Raw genomic sequence first — 18,633 nt, 5'->3', positions numbered from 1 at the left:
CCAGTAGCAAATGATGAGCTTGTAGGAACATATTGCAAAAGCTTGTCCCTCCTTCTTACCAGCAGTGAACTGCATGATCTGAACTGGAATATATTTGTCTCAGAGAATGGATGAGTGAGTTTGCTGGGATTATCAGCCTTTCTTATGAGTAAGAGCACTGCCCTTCTTTTCAGCAATCCTTGATCTAAAGGAAAACAGTTTGCTTCTCATCCTTTATCTTTTATTAGACACTATTGAAGGTGGGGAAAAACCCATTGGATCTGAGGTAGCTCCTTGGCAGTGTTAGAGCCCATTGTACCAGCTGGGTGGCCTAGAAGAGCTGCTGCAGACATTTCACAAAGAATTATATTTATTTTAAATCATGATGTGGCTTTTCTAACCAAACCATGTTTTCAGCAGAATTCCCTTTAGAACCAGTCTCAGCCCTAAGGTATGCAGCTCAGCCTACAAAGTGCAGGCAATATCTACACCATCAAGACAAACTAGAAGAATTCTCAGCCCCGTCTTGGGAAAGCCTTTTCCAGTGGGCAGCTGGGGAAGGCACAGGGAGGAAGCTGAAGGCAGGTTGGATCCTACAGGCAGCAGGAACAGCCTGGTCCTGGCTGCTGCCTCCTTGAGCCTTTTCCCAACGTGTCCTTAAGAATTTGCTGAGTGAATGAACTGCACACACATGGCAAATCCAGCCCTTCCAGGAAAGCTTTGGGTTGGGGGAAAACATGAAATATAGTCATGTTGTGTGTGCCCAGCAAAGCCAGCTCACACTGGGTCTACTATGTGCATGTAGAACAAATATCCAGCAGGAATCCCTTCTGTGATAAGGGAAAGGCCAAAGAGTGCAACCAATCCCAACGCTGACATGAGTACGTGACCCTCTCTGCCCTGCAGGAAAACCTGGGCACTGCTGCTCCAGGTTAAAAACACCCCTGCATTTCCCCTGGGGGCTGTAACACCAGCCATCAGCCAAATTAAAACCTAGACCTTTTTCATTTTTTTCCTTTTAATTGGAAATTTGAAGAATATATTTAATACCGTGGGGTTTTTTCCCCCCAAAGGTGGCCTCGAACTGTGTAAACTCTCAGGTTAAGTGCTCAATTAAAAGGTCAAATTATCCAAAGAGAAAACTGAAGTGTCAGGCAATAATTGTCCACTGGACTCCGTTACCTGAGGAGTTCATTGCACACTGACCTCCTTTAAACATTACACAGACTGGTGGGACCTGTGGTACTTCCTACTGGTTATTTATAACTCCGAAAAATCCGGACTCGGGCAAATACCGAGATCGCTCTCTGGAAGAGTTTTAATGTGAAATTGCAGGATCCACAAATACAGTAAAGATGCTCTCAGAATTCCCAACCAAGCTTTTTCTAGGAGAAAAAAAAGTAGCCCCTGTCTCTCGCCAGCATAACAAAAAGTTATATGAATGCAGCAGAATATTTAAGTTATTACTAATGCTTGCTGATGAAGTCTCATTTTATGAGCCTCCCCCAGATCTCAGCTCTGTGCCCATAATTTTCCTGTGGGATGTCTATTCTGACTCAACACTTCAAGCTCATTCTTCACTTTTGACCAAAAACTCAGCTTCTGTTTTATGCTGTCTGTGCCTCTAACGAGCCAACAGGGACAGTGACACAGGGCAGTCATTCCTACAATAATCCCTGCTCAGCACCACTGGGAAGGAATTCTCCCCTGTGAGGGTGAGGAGGCCCTGGCACAGGTTGTTCAGAGAAGCTGTGGCTGCCCCATCCCTGGAAGTGTTCCCAGGTTGGATGGAGCTCTGGGCTAGTGGAAGGTGTTCCTGCCCATGGTAGAGGGGTCGAATGAGATGATCTTTAAGGTCCCTCCAACCCAACCCATTCCATGGTTCTGTGATTCTATATAATGTCATTATTATTAATCTTCGTGCACATTAAATGTGGTTTCCAAAGCTGACTAAAATGCGTTCCTTTCTCTCGGGTTGCGACGGGCTCAGATGAGGCCTGAAGTGATTCTGCCTTGTGCACTCACCAACCCTGACGGTGCCACATGATCTGTAGATCCCCTTTCCCTTCTGCCTGGTGTGTATCCCCTTTGGCAATCACATGCCAACTGCAAAAACATTAACCACTGTGTCCTCTGTAAACCCAGCCCTCTATCAGCAGCAGGGAGGCCTTCACCTGCTGTTTTCTGGGAGATGTGGTCTAATCCTGATAAGAGCTATCTAATCACTTCACAAAGTTGAGAAGAGACAGCAGGGGTGAAAAAAAAAAAAGCTGCTAAATAGATGTTACTTCTCTTTCTTTTCGAATTCTTGGGCACTGTGAGCACACATCACCTCAATACAATGATAAAAAGGCTTCCTGAGTCACCAGTTGGATTTGTTGTGAGACCTGAGTGAGTTAGCACTGACATATGAGTCACATTAAATCATTAACCACACCTGAAAATATCAGCATGGACTCCATGACCCCGGGGAACAAATTTAACAACACAAAAACTTGATCTGAAAAAAATAAAAAAAAAAAAAAAAAAGGAGAAGAAAGCTAACTTTAGAATGAGACTAGTTCAGACCAAACACTTGAGTCGTGTGGCTCGGAGAGCCAGCCTGAGTCATGTGTTGGCATTTACCTCCCCCTCTGCCTGTGAGGGGGTAGATGCATCTTCACAAGGGTTCTTATGCCTAAATTGGGCTTTTTTGTCCAAAATGAGAACAAAAGGATGAACAGAGCATAACTTGGCTGCCCAAGGAGTCATCACAGCAGCTGGTGCCTTCATACCTTGTGCTAAAGAGAGAAATCTGATATTCAGTTAAATAAATGTTTAAATTACTGTTAATTATTCAAATGTCAATGATAAAATCAGCTTCTCCAAGGTTTTGGTTGCATTTCCTTATTTTAAAGACAATTAAAATGGTAACCCAATTTCTTTAAGGATGTATGAGTATGTCCTTGTTGATACCTACATATTATTTTCACAGTTGTTACTTATGATTTTACTATAGATGCTAAAAACAAACCTGCCCATGAGTATGACAAGAACAACCCTTTTGCAGCCAAACTATCCATCCAGCCACCACAGTCACCACAGTTTGTCTATTTTAGTAGCACAAGGGAAACAGGGTGTGTTGCAGCAGCATGAAGGAAACCCAGAGGGCTTAAAAAGTCCTTTTCAGCACTGGCAATTAAATAGTAGAAATGTCACTTCCAGTTTGAGCTGCAGAAACATGCATATACATGTGCAGGTAATCAGACAAGTTTGTCCTTGGCTGAAGGCAAAAGAGAACAGACAGAAAATTCCCTTGCACAGGGAAGTACCTGGGAAGAGTTGCAAGGCACGGGGACACTGGAGAGCACCCCATTTTGAGTCAAAAATATTCAGAAACTTGAAAAGGAGGTTTATTTCTCCTGACACCTTCTACCACTGGGGAAAAGGTAAGGCAAGGCTTGTTTTCCAGCAATGGAATTTGCAGGACACAGATGCCAGGAAGAGTTGTGTAGAGTATGTCCAGAACCTCATCCCTTTGCTGAGCCTTGGATTTGAGGACAGATTAGGCAAACTCAGCTTCAAACTCCCCTACACCAGTTGCCAAGACGGTTGAGATCCCATGGCAAGGTATCCTCTGCTAAATTCCCAGACTGCCCAAATCTGTGTTTCCCATAATCCTAGACCTGACATTGCACTTGGCCTTTAGCAGAAGGTCAGGGACAGCACACGGCTGAAAGGTGGTTTTTACTGGGGAAATGATGCAAATCATACAGTTCATAGGAATTTGGAGGATTTAACCAGGCTTCACTTGAGTCGTCGAGTTCTTTCTAATCCGGAATTCATAAACTAACTGCAGAACAAACACACAAAGATAAACACAGGGACACATATGAGGCAGACCAGACAGATTTGGAAAGACAAACTTCCAAAGACATAACAGAAGGATGAGTTGAGAAAGAAGGCCAAAATGCCACATACTCAGATTGTAATCACTGTGATGTCTCCCGGGAAATTGAACATGGATTAGAAGAAAAGACCAAATAATGGGCAGAATCAAAGCTTGCTGCAACAATGGAAATTTTGGTGGATACAACAGCCTAATTCGGTGGAAATAATGTGCCTGAAAATGGTTTGTTGCCAGGAATGTTCTTCTTTACTACAGTTACCTGATGCCATCTGAATCATTGAACAATCAGGCCAATGAAACAGTGGAATTACTATTCCAGGTGAGACTTTTGGTCAGTCAATGATCTTGCTGTCCCCAGGAGTGATCCAAGACCTTTGAAGCAAGGCAGGAGAAAGATTGTTTCAGCTAGATACTAAACACATTGCTCCTTATCAGGGGTCTCTTAATCTCTGGTAAGAGGTTGTCTTAAATCCTAAAATGTTTGATTTGATGCTATTTCAAAAGCACATCAGCAGTAACCATTGTTATCCTGGATTTATTTTGTCACGTTGCAGGCAAGGTGTCTGAAATCCTCACTTCAGGTGTGCTGAGGTCCAACCTTTGCCATTGGGATTGGTCATTGTGTTCACCAACACAGCAGCATTGGAAAAAAAGGAAATGTCAAGGCCAAAAGTGAGACATGGAAAGTGGTGAAGGAGACAGGTGTGGCAGGAGGAACAGCATTTACCAAACTGATAAACTCCACAGTTTATCAGAGATGTAAAGGAATGAAATGATGACACAGCTATGTCTGAAGCAGTACTCTAGCTATTGAACCCAAAAAATCCCAAGTCCATAAGAAATTCTAGTTGTAATTCCTGGCCCCATTTACGTGCAGGTGACTTCACTAATCAGATTGGTGGGGAAAGTGAAATGCAAAGCAGGCCCAGTGTTCCAGGCACTCCCCAGTGAGTCACTGCTGCAGCCACGACATCAATGGGAAATGCTGACTGCCAGTTTTCCATTCTTTCCCAGATGCTCCTTCCTCAACATTGCCCTTCACAACTCTTTAGCTGTTTGACTCACCCCACTGAGCAGCTCCTTCCCCTCAGTCATCTGCCTGCAGCTCCCAGCAGTCTGAACTGCCTGAGGAATGCCAGGACACTCCAGTGAGTTTGGCCCCCAGGAATCCTCATTTGTAATTCTGAGAGGCCGAGTTCCTTCCAGCTGCCCACACCATTCACTTGGAACTAGCCAGGCACATATTTTCCCAAATCCATTTGCAGAATTGCCAGACAACAGGCTCCCATTGACTCAGGGCATTCTTTGTGTCAGGACAAGAGCAGGAGTTACTGTACTGTCATCACAGCAGGGCAACAGAGAAAGACCCTTTGTCTGGCTCAAACATTTCAGTTTTGTGCTGCAACATGTTGGGCTCGGCCAATCTGTAAAGAGATGAATGCAAAGTGATTCAGGTGAGGTTACACAGGATAAGTGTAGGGAGTGTAACCGCCAAAATCACCCCACAGGTCATGGTTTAACCCCAGATGGCAACTAAGTACCACAGAGCTGCTCATTCACTGCCCTCACACTTGGGTGGGATGGGAGGAGAATGGGGGAAAAGGTAAAACTTATGGGTTGAGATAAAAACAGTTTGATAATTGAAACAAAGCATAATATAACATATAATGATGGTGATAATGATGATGATAATAATGATAATATAATAGAAGAAAGAAGGAAGGGGGGAAGGAAGGGAGGAAGGAGGGAGGTAAGGAAGGAAGGAAGGAGGGAAGAAGAGAGAGGAATAAAATTCATTGCCTGTTTTGGGCTAAAACGCTGAGCTCAGCTGAGCGAGTTGAGCATCTCCCCGCTGAGCACGGCTTAACGCCGCCACCTGCCGACGAGCATCCCTGAGCTTCCCTGGACTTCCCCAAGCTTCCCCGAGCATCTCTGGACTTCTCTGAGCATCCTGCAGCGTCCCTGGGCATCTCCCTGGGGTGATGCTGAGAACGTGGTAGGAGGCAAAGTTGTAATTGTGTTTTACAAGTGAGTAAAAGGAGGTTGGGTCATGTAGGACGGGTCAGCTCATGCACTGGTCAAGAGTGTCAGATATTAACCTGTCACTCCTGGAGAGCTCCACTTAAATGAGATAAATCTTCTTCATTTAAAGCTCAAAAACTGATACGTGGTTTGGAATCCAGAAGCAACAACTCCAAACTGCATCAGGCCTATAAATCCTCTGGTTTGGTTTTTTTTTACTGATTTTGAATTCAGATGTGACAAAATCAAAACATTTTCCCTTCTACTCTGGGAGTATTGCTCCTCACTACAAAATTAGCAGCAGAGATCTTCCACCAGCACTGAGCACTTGTGGGAGGAATCACACCAAGAGCTGAACTGTGATGTCAGGAATGTGGATTAGAGATGTGTTTACCTCCTCACTTCCTTATGCACAGCTCTCACTTCTGCTTTTGAGGATTTACACTTTTAAATATTATATAAATAAACTATATAAATATTTAATATTTAGTAAGTTACTATCTGGCAATATTATCCCCTTCAAAAATGTGTAGTATCACCAGATTTGATTGTCACTGACTTTACTGCTCATGATTAGACTGTAGATCCTTGAATTGCAGTCTGAACTCTGAATATTTGATAATTCCTCTTCACCTCTTTTAGACATAGCGACAAATTTCTCACACTGATATTTAATTTCTTTAAAACCCAAACATCCCAGAACATTTCTAAATGCATTCAAACACAAGCACCACTGAGTCAATAAAACTATACAATCCCAAGACGCACATTGTATGCTTTTTTACATGAAACAAATGGTTTCATGAACCAGGAGGATTTACAAGCCCTGAAACTCTTGCTTTGTTTCTCCCAGCTGAGCTCCTGTGCTGCTGTAATGTCACTGGCTGCCATGGAGCTGTGCTGAAGGACAGGTCTGGCTGGGAGCTGGAGTTATCCTGGAATAAAGCCTCAGCTCATAACAATCCATAACTGCTGAGTAACACAGCGGGGTCACAAGAGTTGAACAGGAGTGCTGAGATGACGAGTTCAGAAAGGGAAAGGGGCAGTGCAGGAGCTGGCACAGGTCTTACCTGATATCTCAGTGGCAGCTCATCTCCAGTAGCAGCAATAAAGTTATATAAAACTCTTATATTTCACAGCTTTTCACTGAGATTAATGTTTCCTCGCATAGTTTGAAGCTTTTATGCCTTCAGTGTCTGAAGTTGGGGCTGTCCACCCTTATGTTTTCACTCGACAGAAGTTTAGCAAATCATGTTTTTCCAGGAAGAAAAATTGGCTCCAGCTGTCCTGATCCTGCACTGACCTAAGGGGCCTCTCCTGCACTGAAGAGCAGCTGTAACTCTGGGCATCACAGCAGCTGCAGGAATTCCCAGCTGGAGTTCTCCCAGATGATGCTTCGTGAATATGAAGCACCAAACAAGGTGCCCAAGGGGCCACTCAGTGCTGTTTTCTTGGGACAAAAGAAAAGACCAAAGTAAATTAAAGAAAATTTAGACCTTGCCCTCAGCCCAAAGCCACAAGGGTGGTGAAAGAGAGGTTTGAACTCAGCACCAGGACAGTAAGGCAGGACTGTGAACACCACTTCACGTGTGTCCCCCTGGCACCAGGCACTTGCCAAGCCAAAACCTAGCTGTGGGGACTTTTCTCCTGAAAGCCAGGTCTTATCCCCAGCTCAGCCCATCCCATTGTCTGATGGAGAATTCTTAGCTCCTCCTCGAGACAGAAGAGCATCATAGACACAATCCGCATGGATTCAGCACCCTCCTAAAGATAAATCCTCATCTTACCGCTGGTGCTGCTGATGTGTCCAAGCCAGTTTCTCACTCAAGTGAAAAATTAAATACATGGTCTACAATAAGTGGTTTTTTGTCCTTTTTCTTTTTTAGTGACCCAAACTCCTCAATTTTTTTCATATTTCAGGCTTGGGAAGGGGAAGGATGATAGAGCAACAGGGGGAAAGTACAGACAGTGGGCATCAAAGCTGTGACAGCTGGTGAAAGTCGTGACCCAGCCTGTGCAGAAGCTACATAAAGGAAGTGAAATATTTAACATAGTATTGTTATCATCACTGCATACTTGATAGAAACTTAAAATGCTCGTACAGGGGAATAATTGTGGTTCAAATGCCTGTTCCACCCACTAAGGCACTATGTCTACAATAACTCTCTGTTTCGATCCTGACACAGTAACCCTTTATCTGTTCTAGGAGCTCCCACATGAAGAAATAGCTGGTATAGATTCTGTAATTCTCCCTCTTTAAAAACAAATAGTAAGAGTAGGAACCTGGAGGTTTTTTGCAATGGAGAGAGACAACCCCAGATTAGCAGCTCCTTTGCTACATCAGCACCGTGAGCCACAGCCAGTGTCTGCAGAAAACAGAGGTTGCAATATAGTCTGAAAAAATATGTTTGAGGCTCTCTCTGGTGAGCAACTGTTTCTCATTCAGCATGATGCTCCAGCTGCAGTGTGTGAGCCAAATTCTGCTCCCACATCAGTGTGGATCTGGAGGGATTCCACTGGGTTTGGAGACCACAGTAACTCAGGCTGCAGCCTCGCTCATGGTCCCTGCTGAGAGGTATGGGAAGCATGGTAATAATTAGGGAGGATTCTGCTTCCCTGGAGCTCCCTGCACTGAAGCAATTATTCTCTCCTTTTCATTACCCATTCAAGACCACATTGGCTAAATATAAGACAGATTCAACAATTAATATGAGCTCCATAAGAGACAGCGGGGAAAACCTACTTGCTGAAAACATAATTCTTCAGTAATCACCAGGAATCACTAACTGTAAAGGAGCCAGATCCAATAAAGCTTCAAACTTAAGCAGAACTTAAGCAGAAACAGTTTTCCCTGTAACTCTGAGTCAGGCATTTTAGTTTTGGAGGAACACAGGTTCAGATGTGCTTTCCTTTGTCCCATTAAAAACAGCACCTGTTCCCTGAGAGATGGGGATGTTTGTGGTGATGGTGTGATGTGTCTGACTTTACCTCTGCACCATCTTTCCAGCTCTTGTCTGTCTCAAGGACTATGGATTTCACACCAGGGATCAGGAATTTAGGAATGCCAGCACCTTATTTTGGGGCCTGTCAGTTGTTGAAGCTACAGGGGTGTAACAACATCAGTCACAGCACTGCCTCTAATTTTTTGGAAACCTACTCCAAGTAGGTAACTTATATTGAACTGGCAAATCTGAACTTCAGAGGTCTCACTCAGAGTTTTTTAGAAATGCAGGTTCCATCTGAAGACCAAACACTGCTGTGTTGCTCCCTCTTCTCCCTTTCTTCTGCACTGACTGTGCCAGCGTGCCAAAGCTCTCACTGCCAGGACAGCCTTCCCTGAGACAGGGAAATGATGCATTTGGCCAACATTTTCATTGGGGAAAATTCTCACTGGAATATTCAGATCATATTAAATGTGGTTTGGATGTTGAGGATAAGCTGAAACCACAGGAAGGTGGAAAGGCAGATGATTCTGTAGCTCCTGGTGGATTTATTGAGTTTTTGTAAGAAACAACTCCATGTCACCAACTCCAATTACTTTGGTGTCTCCTTACTTTCGGTGTTGACTGGAACCAAATCACCTCCTTCAGCCTTGCAACCCTGCTGCAGTCCTTGTATGTCAACCAAAGAAGGCAGAAATGCATCCAATTTATCCTTCCCATGGCTTTCTTGGACAGGAATGGAACTAAACTCAATGAACTTGGAATTTTTCACTGCAAGCAAAGCATCTCTTATCTGCCAGCTCATGCCTGTTTCCAGCTGTTTCCCAGCCATCAGTGCAGGGATCCCTGTGGATCTCAGGGGCCATTGTGCCACCCCTTGGGCATCAGCCCAATCCTGTCCAGGTGCTGAGGCAGGGGGGGTTGGTCTGGCTCTGGGATTCAGGTGGCTCTGAGCTCTCCCTGCTTGGGATCCAGGGTAAATTAAGCAATGCAAATGCTGAGTTGGTCCTCTCATATGAAAGAAGTCCATGACTCACTTCATCCATCCTCTGGGGACTGAAGTGGGAAAGGCTGAGTCAAAGCTTCATTTGTATTTTGTCTGAAACCATCAGAATTTGACTGGAGTTGTGCCTAATTTTTTTACTGCTCAGCTGTTCTCCTGCAGATTCCTTCTCTCATCTCTCTCTCATGTTGCCAAGGGTCTATTGGTGCACATCCCTCCTGCTCTGCTAAATAAACCTTGACAGGAGCAGCCAGATGGAAGCTCTCACCTTAAATTAACACATCAGCCCCTTTCAAGACCACGTGTAGCAAAAGCAGATGCAAATACAGACCAAGAGTAATCTGCTCCTCGCTTGTCAATATTTGAATGGTCTTGGCTCTCATTCTGGACAGTAATAAAAGAAGCTGGTTAATCATTTATAATTGTTGGGAGCTCTGTGCCATTAATGAACAGGAAGTTTTATGCAGCTGTCAGATGCACAAGCTGAGCATTTCCTGCAGAGGAGAAAGATTTATTTGGTGACAGTTTCATTATAGATTTTTAGAAAGAAAAAATAGCATTTTGATCATTGAAAAATCAAGAAAGAAGCACACAGTTTCCTGTGCTTTGGAGAGGATGACACCCAGCTAAATAATTCCCAAGCAGGAGGCAAACCAAAACTCACCACATGCCCCTCTGGAATGTCCTGGGTGGATACATGGGATGTCTTTGAAATGGTTGTAAAACAATAATAAAACAAGAGCTGAAATACACCTCAAAGAATGGATGGTTAATTGTCCATCAGGACCACAAAACTGGGGAAAATTAATCAGCACAAAGCTCTCTGTGATGTCTCTAATTTAATAAGGTCACAGCAGTGTAATCAGGAGGAGCATCTCAGTGACTGCACAGCAAATTAGCTCTGGGTGTAATTGCACCGATGCTGGAGGAGTCACAGAGACATTTCCTCTGATATTTGCTGCAGTTATTTCTGCTCTTGGAAGTGCTGCCAAACCAGGTCAGAGAAGGATGCGCTACGAGGAGGAGGAGGGAGAAGCTTTGATCTGCACACAAATAGCCCTGATACCGTGGAAAGACCCCTTGGGACACTGTGGGTATTCCCACTGCCTGGCTGCAGGCTCAGGGATTGGATCTGGGAGAGGACAGCACCTGAGGCAGGTGTCACCACCACCCCCTGGTTTGCTCAGCACAGCCTGTGTAGGACCCAAAGGACATTTGTCCCTTCACTTCAGCACTTGGGTTAAGCCCCCAAAGCAAGGCAGTGACCTTTTCTTTTAAAAGTGTCTAAATTATTCCTGCACAATTCAAGTCATGAAGGGGGAAAAATGCCTGGATGAATAATGGCAAACACAATTCTGTGGGAAATAAAGGCAAGAGTACAAACATCCTGCAGCAACACTGCCATCTGTTTGGGCTCAATTCAAGGAATAGCCTTTTTTGAGGAAAAGGAGTATTTTTATTCTCATATTCACAGCACATGCCATAAAGTGAAGTATATAATAATACAATTTAGTTTTTATAATGCACATTAAGTTTTTAAGGCTGAATTTGAAGATATTTTACGACCAAGTAGATCCACAGAAAGCAAAACATGGTGCAAACATATCTTGAAATTAATGACCTTTTCTTAAAGAAATGAAGAATTTCTGGAATTAAATATTTACATCACGGTAATATTTCCTGCATGATAATATTTAAACCCAAGGAAAAATAAAAAGAAAAAAGGCAATGAAAACTAGTCCAGTGTCACTGCGTGGGTGAGGTTGGTAATTTGTGTCTCAGCCCACAGGTAAGTTCTGCTGCCGCTGATCCAGAGACTGATCCGAAACCAGATTCCTTCTCTGACAGGATTATGAGACTGAACTCATGGGGTATCACCTGAACTCGTAGCAGGCAGGAATTTACACTATCTAAGGTGATAAAATAAGGGGAAAATAATCAAGATGCTTTACCCAGTCCTTGAAGAGATGAGGGAATAGGAATATTCACTCCTCCTCGCATGCAGGGCTGAGGGGTTGGATGCAATCAGATGCTGTTTCCACCCTTACAGTTTCTTCATCAGCTTCTGAAGCATCTGACACCATTCACAGCCAGCACATCACCTTGTTACAGATCTGTTTTTGTTTCTTTATCATGGCTAATAACAGAATTATACTCAAAACCACAAAGCAACACCAAAATAAAAGTGCCATCCAGGTGACAGAAGCAAGTTAATAGAGAAAAAGATCTGGGATTGCAGTGGTGTTCCTTTCAAATTATAAAATAAGGATTTTTTTCTTGGTATTACGACAGGTTGTGGGAATCCCACTTTTCAAAACTAAGTTTTATTGACTGAGGTGGTGTGAAAACTCAGAACAAAAAGCCTTTCCCTGCTCCAGACACCCCCAGTCTGAGTGTGGGCTTAGTGACTCACCTGAGGGAGCAGCAAATCGTGACAATGGGTTTAAAATATCAACACTTAGTCAGTCTGCACGTTATGGGGGGATGTTAAGAACCACTTTGACTACAGCAAGCAGTCATGTCATCAAAAGCACTTGGTTTTGTCTGCCATGGTGGGAAAAGTCCGGGTTTGGAAGGGGTTTGTAGGTGTCCACACAATGTCAGAATTCCCAATACCAGAGTGTCCATGACAGGCTGCCCCAGAGCCACGAATCCAGGTGTGCCTTGGAACAGGTTTGGGTGGCCAGAGTGCTAAGAACAGAAAATACCTGGAGAAGGCTGGGAAGGTGGACGGAGCTGCTCCACCCTCGCTGTGTTTGCACCCAGTGTTTGTGAGCACTCCCTGGGCTGATTGTGGAGGCACAGTAGGGCAGGGGCAGGGCTGGGGGAGCAGCACCTCAGCTGGAGCAGCTCTGGGGGAGCAGCACCTCAGCTGGAGCAGCTCTGGGGGAGCAGCACCTCGCCAGGGGCAGAGCTGGGTGGGCAGCACATCACCTGGATCAGCTCCAGCTCCCAGAGGGTGTCCCAGCCACCCTCCCCAGGTAACTCCTGCTGCTGGTTTGGCTTTTCTTGGATTTTGCTTTTGCTCTTCCTCCTCTGCTCGAGCAGCTCTGCCTGTGCTCTCCTGCTGAATGATCCTGGGATTTCCTGCTTGGCTTCTCTTGTTTGGGCTTTAAAGAACCTGCTGTAACTTTTCCCTTGCAGTGTACTAACTTTTTCTGCACAAGGACACAAGAATACAAAGACCAGCCAGGCTGGGATTGTTCACCTTGTGGCATTGTTGAACTGTTCTCTCCCTGAAAGCTCAGGTGTGAATGCTTGAACTGTTTTGCTTTTCCCATTTGGCTCCAGTGCAGAGTGGCTGAAGGAACTGTATTAAAAACTGCCCCTAGAGCCTTAAGGAGTGTGATTCTGCATGCCCTGGATGCACAGGCAGCTGCCAGGCTGCTATTCAAGTTGTTCTTGGGTGTTTCTTGTTTGCTGTAGGTGAGTCAGCTCAACCCTTCCTTCTCCTGTCCCTTCACTGCTGTCTATTGTGTGTCCATTCCTCCTCCCCAGCCACTGACAGGGCTCAGATGCACTTGGCCCCTGGTTTCATCACACCCAGCACGTGCCTGAGGTGTCTGTTCCTGCAGGACAGTGACTGAGAGCGGCACTGAGGGAAGGTAAGCAGTCTCTAAAACTATCCTATTATTAGTCCTTTTTTGGCTCCACATAAATCAGAGCAGGAGCTTCTGCCTTCCTACCTGGACAGGGACCTGCCTCCATGCTCACCTGGGTTCCAAGAGGCAGGAAAGTTGATTATTCTTTCTGACATTTAAGTACAACATATGGCAAGTTCTAGTGAGGAATTAATTGTGTACTTTTGACATTAATAGACACTGTGACACAGGTGATTGTGATATTGCAGCTCGGCCATTACATTAGAAAGGTCAGTCTCAGCTGGCTTTAGCCAGAGTACACAGAAGATCACAGGTTTTGTTGTAGTTTTTTCTAAGAGTTTTCAAATCTTTTAGCACTCTTCCAGCACCAAAACAATGATTTTTGAGAAAGAGAAAAAAAGAAGAGAATTTTCCAAGGCCTTGAACTTCTGCTCAGGCACATGATGCTTCATATAACACAAAAAAAATTTAAAATACATTTTTCTTTTGTATTGTTTTCTGCATTACAATAGAAGCAGTGAAGCATAAGTGGGGAAAGGAACTGTTTCAGAGCTGTGTCTGATGTAGAGGCTGGTAGTTCATGTTCCCTTTTAAACCAGTTGGGCTACATTCCACCTGGCCTGAAGGAGCCCCCCAGGAGGATAATATCCTTGAAACTCTGTGAAAAAACCTGTTTCTAGAAAGGAAGCCTAAGGATGAGAACGAGCTTACTCCAGCTCCTCTTGACTTCTAAGGGCTTTCTTCTCATTTTGAAGAATGTTCTTACATCAGCACCATCTCTTTTCCCTCTCAATCATCAAAAATTGTCCTGTCCCTGTAAATGCTGTCAAATCTCTCACAGACTCCCAGGTCTGGTGGAGGCTTTCTCTGTACTCACAGCTTACTACAGAGATCAGTTTTGTGCTTCTCAAACATAGAACAAAGGGCACAAATAGGTCTTTCCTGAAGCTTATACTGCTAAGAAATATGACTAATAACTGAGACACCTAAAGGAGAGGCCAAGTGAGCACCCTAAGGGTGGTGTTGGGCTCACAGCTGGACAGTTGTGCTCAGTGATTGACAATGTCAATCCAGTGAGTCTGCTCACTGGGAACAAGCTCATGGCCAAATCCAGAGAGCTGCCACAGGTTCCCAGTCCTCAGGTGGGTTCCTGCACACTGGGAGTCCTCAGCACCTTCTGGAATGGTCAGAAAATAAAACACAACAAATTCCACCTCAACCTGAGGAAGAACTTCTTCCCATGGAGGTGGCAGAGCCCTGGAATAGCTGCCCAGGGAGGGTGTGGAGTCTCTCTGGAGACATTCCAAACCCACCTGGACATGTTCCTGTGTCACCTGCTCTGGGTGACCCTGCCTGGGCAGGGGGGTTGGGCTGAGTGATCTCCAGGGGGCCCTTCCAGCCCCAATATTCTGTGATTCTTTGGTTCATAAACACATTGTGAGTGCCCTTTCTTTTTCAGAAAACTTCTTTGGCTACACATTTAAGAATTTCCTCCCATTTACTCAGCTCTAGAGCCCCACACGTGCAATGAGCTGCAACAGTCTCTGCAGCAGCAATTTTGAGACATGGTGGCAGAAGGGAAGAGCTGTGGCATTACTTGCTTGGCAACTCTGCTGGTTTGATATCATTTTGTATGTTTATATTATAACTTCTGCTGATGCTCAGATTTGTCTGTAGGTGGCAGTGACCTGTCATTTTCTCCTTAAAATTGGGCAGAAGCATTATGTACATATATATATCATAGAATCACAGAATGAATTGGGTTGGAAGGGACCTTAAAGATCATCTCATTCTATCCCCCATGGGCAGAGACACCTTCCACTAGACCATGTTGCGTCAACCTGGCCTTGGACACTTCCAGGGATGGGGCAGCCACAGCTTCTCTATTCCATGATTCTGTATCTCTGTGGAAAACTGTGTTTGGTGTTTTGGGATCATATTCTGAAAGGGTAATCCAGCAAGTTTATCCAGTTTTTTGAAAAATAAAGCCTCCAATACCTATCCAGTTTTCTATGAGAGAGAGTTCTGGTGAGTGAAAATATTCTAAAATTCCACATGACCACTGTGTGTGTTTTATTTCAGTGAGAATTATAAACTGGATTTTAGAAAATGGGTAATTTTTCCTAGAGCTCTGCCAGAGCTCAGAGCCTGTGATCTCTGCTCTGTATCATTTAAAGATAACTTACTTGATGTGAGTAGACCTGCAGCAACAGGAAATTGAAGTGGCTGAGAATCAAGATACGAATCATTGTTGAAATAAAAAAAGAAAGAGAAGAATTTGCTTCTCTCTCTCCCCACAGATACAAACTGATTTGACAGTTCATGTTAAAAAGGAAGCAAACCTGCAAATATTCCATCTTTTGCTTAAGTTTTCTCCTGGTATAAACCAGGCCTTGTGAATGGAAAACAAAAGTAAATCCTCCAGATTCAACCAGATACTAAATTTATCATCGAGACTAAGCAGTAGGATTTGAATCTTGTTTTCTTCTCTTCCAATAGAATAATGTTTAAAGTTGCTAGGAAACAGAATTACAGAGCAGGGACAAGAGGCCATTGTACATCCACAGGGAAGCTCTGGCTGTTTTCCACCGCAAATCAGAACTTCTGATTTATACTGGAAATATCAGCTGAGGAGATAAAACTCCTGTAAAATACCTCTACACCCTGAGCTTGAGCTCAGCAGACAGTAACTGGAAGCAGCACATTCCAATTCTAGTGAACATCACTTAGCAACGCTACTGTTTTCCTTCTTTTATCCAACAGCTGCAGGTTGTTTGATTAAAATTTAATTTAATTAAAGGAGTTGTTCTCAACCATGCCTCTGCAGCTTCACTGACTCATGCAGGCAGAAACAAGAGCAATAACAAAGCAGAAGGCACTTGGTACCCGTGGGGGCTGTGCAGGACATCCAAAAGGATGAGCACAGCTGCAGCCCTCTGCCTTCCTCTCTCTGGGCACCTTCCTGTCTCAAGGTGTGGCTCAGAATACTTTCTCTTCATTGTTTATTTATTTATCAGTATGCACACATCTGTATCCTGAGCCAAAGTCTAATAGGAACTTCCCTCTTGACTTCAGATTCCTTTGCCCCTCCACCACATTACAGGGAGTGTTTGGCCCCAAAGAATCTACAGTCCTAAAGCACATAAATGTATTCTAAATTATGGGGAAAGGAAAATAAAACAAAAAACCCAGAAGGTTATGTGCACTTGTACACAGGAAAGAGACTGCAATTCAGAGTTTACATGGGTGATGCCTTTACATGCTGCCTCCTTCCTTTCTGCATTTTTAAAATGAAAACCAAACAAAAGCATACAAGCTGTTGTAATTTATTCACAGATTTAAGTGTTTTTCTGCTGCTAACTCCACGTTGCTCTCTCCTGAGCCCTAATGAATGATGGAGGTGTGATTGCAGCCAGTTTTCCTCAACAAACAAGAAAAGTTTGTTGGTTTGTACCATTTTCTGTGAGCACTTGTGAGCCCTGAGGATAATGGGCTAGGGGTAAGACTGGTTGGTGCAGCCTGATGATGGGGCAGGTGGGGCTTTTTAGGGACCTCAACAGCCTGTCTGTCCCCATTGGCTGTCTCTTAATTGGAACCAAGCAACAAATTCATATCAATGAGGAAGAAAAAGTTATTTGGGTTTTTCCCTCCACCTGACAGGAACTATGGGGAATACAGTGAGTGTCCCAGAGGAAGCTGAGGAGGACAATACCTGCACAGTGAAGAGCTACCAGGTAAGGGAGAGCTGCCCAGTCTCATCTTCTCTGGTTACTTCCTATTGCAGTCTTTAAACCCTGTGATGTACAAGTCCTAAGAATTGTATTATTTGCTCTTTCAGGCTCTCTCTGAATCTCCTGACACTGTTAAAAATGGATCTGTTGTATTTGCTCAGAATGGTGAAGGTATGTACAGGGAAAAGTGCATTTGCCCTTCTTTTCCCATGAGACAGAGGTTTATCCCTGGGCAACAATAAATATTGGGGCATAGTTTCATAGAAGATGAGCTCTTGTGAATCAGTATTTTACAGAAGCTTGAACGTTTCAAGATAACAAAGAGTAAAACAAGAAAACACTTCTGAAGTTCTCTGGAAGCTGTTTAATAATTCTAGGAATTTGCTGGCCCACAAGAAGTGGGTTTATTGAGTGAAGAGTTTGGTTAATGTGAAGTGTCATAATGCAGGAGTGGTTTGGTGCTGGGCCTTTCTGTGCTGCTGCACAAACCTCAGGGTTTGTGATAAACTACTTGTGCTTGGGAGGAACCTGTGTCTCCAAGGAGCCCTGGAGGAATTGTTGCTGCAAGGACCCAGATCTGGGCTCTTGAGAGGGGGTAATGCAGCAGTGGCACCAGTACAGGGGATTAATGGCCTGTTAGTGAGGATTTGTGTTTGTGGAGCACCCAGGGGAATGTTTTGCAGCCTGCAAAGAGAGTAGGTCATGTGTTGGGAGAGCAAAAAAGCCCATGCCCTGGCTACATGTTCTCATCCACAGGGTTGTAAAGTCTTAGAAACCACCTCTGCATTTTTATGTGAAACCATATTTCTGATCCTTTCAGTAGCAATTTCCAGTGACTGAAATGATAGAAATGTGACTCCCTCTTGTTCATTTAAACCTCTTGTTCTCTCTTTTTTGGTCTTGTGTTTTTGAGTAGCTGCATTGCTTTGACTTCAAAGAGGCCAAGCAGTTTTTCGTCAACAATTAAATTTGTATGGGAATATTTTTTTTTTTTGTCTTGTTTGTCATTTTAAAATTGTGATTTGCTGGGAAAAGTACTGTAAGGTGGTAGGCATTATACCTATAGTGATATTGTTGTATCAGAATTGCCTCTGGCCCTGAGCCTTGGCAGTGCCCCTTTCTGAGTCTGAGAATGGGTCTTAGTGAATATTTCATGTACAGAAACCTGCCTTGCTCTCCTTGTAGAGGTAGCAGACCTTCCTGAAGAGAGCAGGGAACAGCTAAAATCAGCAGTGAGAACTTCATAAAAAACATTTAACTGTGTCAGCTGCCTGTGTTTGAATTATAGTGTAGGGTGTAACACAGTAGTTTATTCTTTCCCTCACAGTAATGAAATAAAAATCTGTGTCCCTGTTGCATACAAACTGAGTGTAGGAGCTGAGTAGTTGGTGAGGGCTCAGTGAGTGCATCCCATTTCAGCCCTGTTTGGGTGGGGGTCATATGGGATGGGAAAAGGATTTCAAGG

General features: G+C 44.1%; 1 protein-coding gene across 1 annotated transcript in view; it reads left to right on the top strand.

Annotated features, from left to right (window-relative positions):
* Positions 1-17,102: 17,102 nt before the first annotated feature.
* BCAS1 (breast carcinoma amplified sequence 1) overlaps positions 17,103-18,633 on the top strand; it is a 43,230-nt gene continuing 41,699 nt past the window's right edge. The window contains exons 1-2 of the mRNA XM_027646058.1: positions 17,103-17,171; positions 17,276-17,339. Coding sequence (XP_027501859.1) covers positions 17,103-17,171; positions 17,276-17,339 — 133 coding nt within the window. The remainder of the gene's footprint in view (positions 17,172-17,275; positions 17,340-18,633) is intronic.

Source organism: Corapipo altera, unplaced genomic scaffold, assembly GCF_003945725.1.
Source record: "Corapipo altera isolate COAL_440 unplaced genomic scaffold, ASM394572v1 64, whole genome shotgun sequence".
Lineage (NCBI taxonomy): Eukaryota > Metazoa > Chordata > Aves > Passeriformes > Pipridae > Corapipo > Corapipo altera.
The sequence above is the reverse complement of the archived record's forward strand: the minus strand, read 5'-3'. Positions and strand labels throughout refer to the sequence as shown.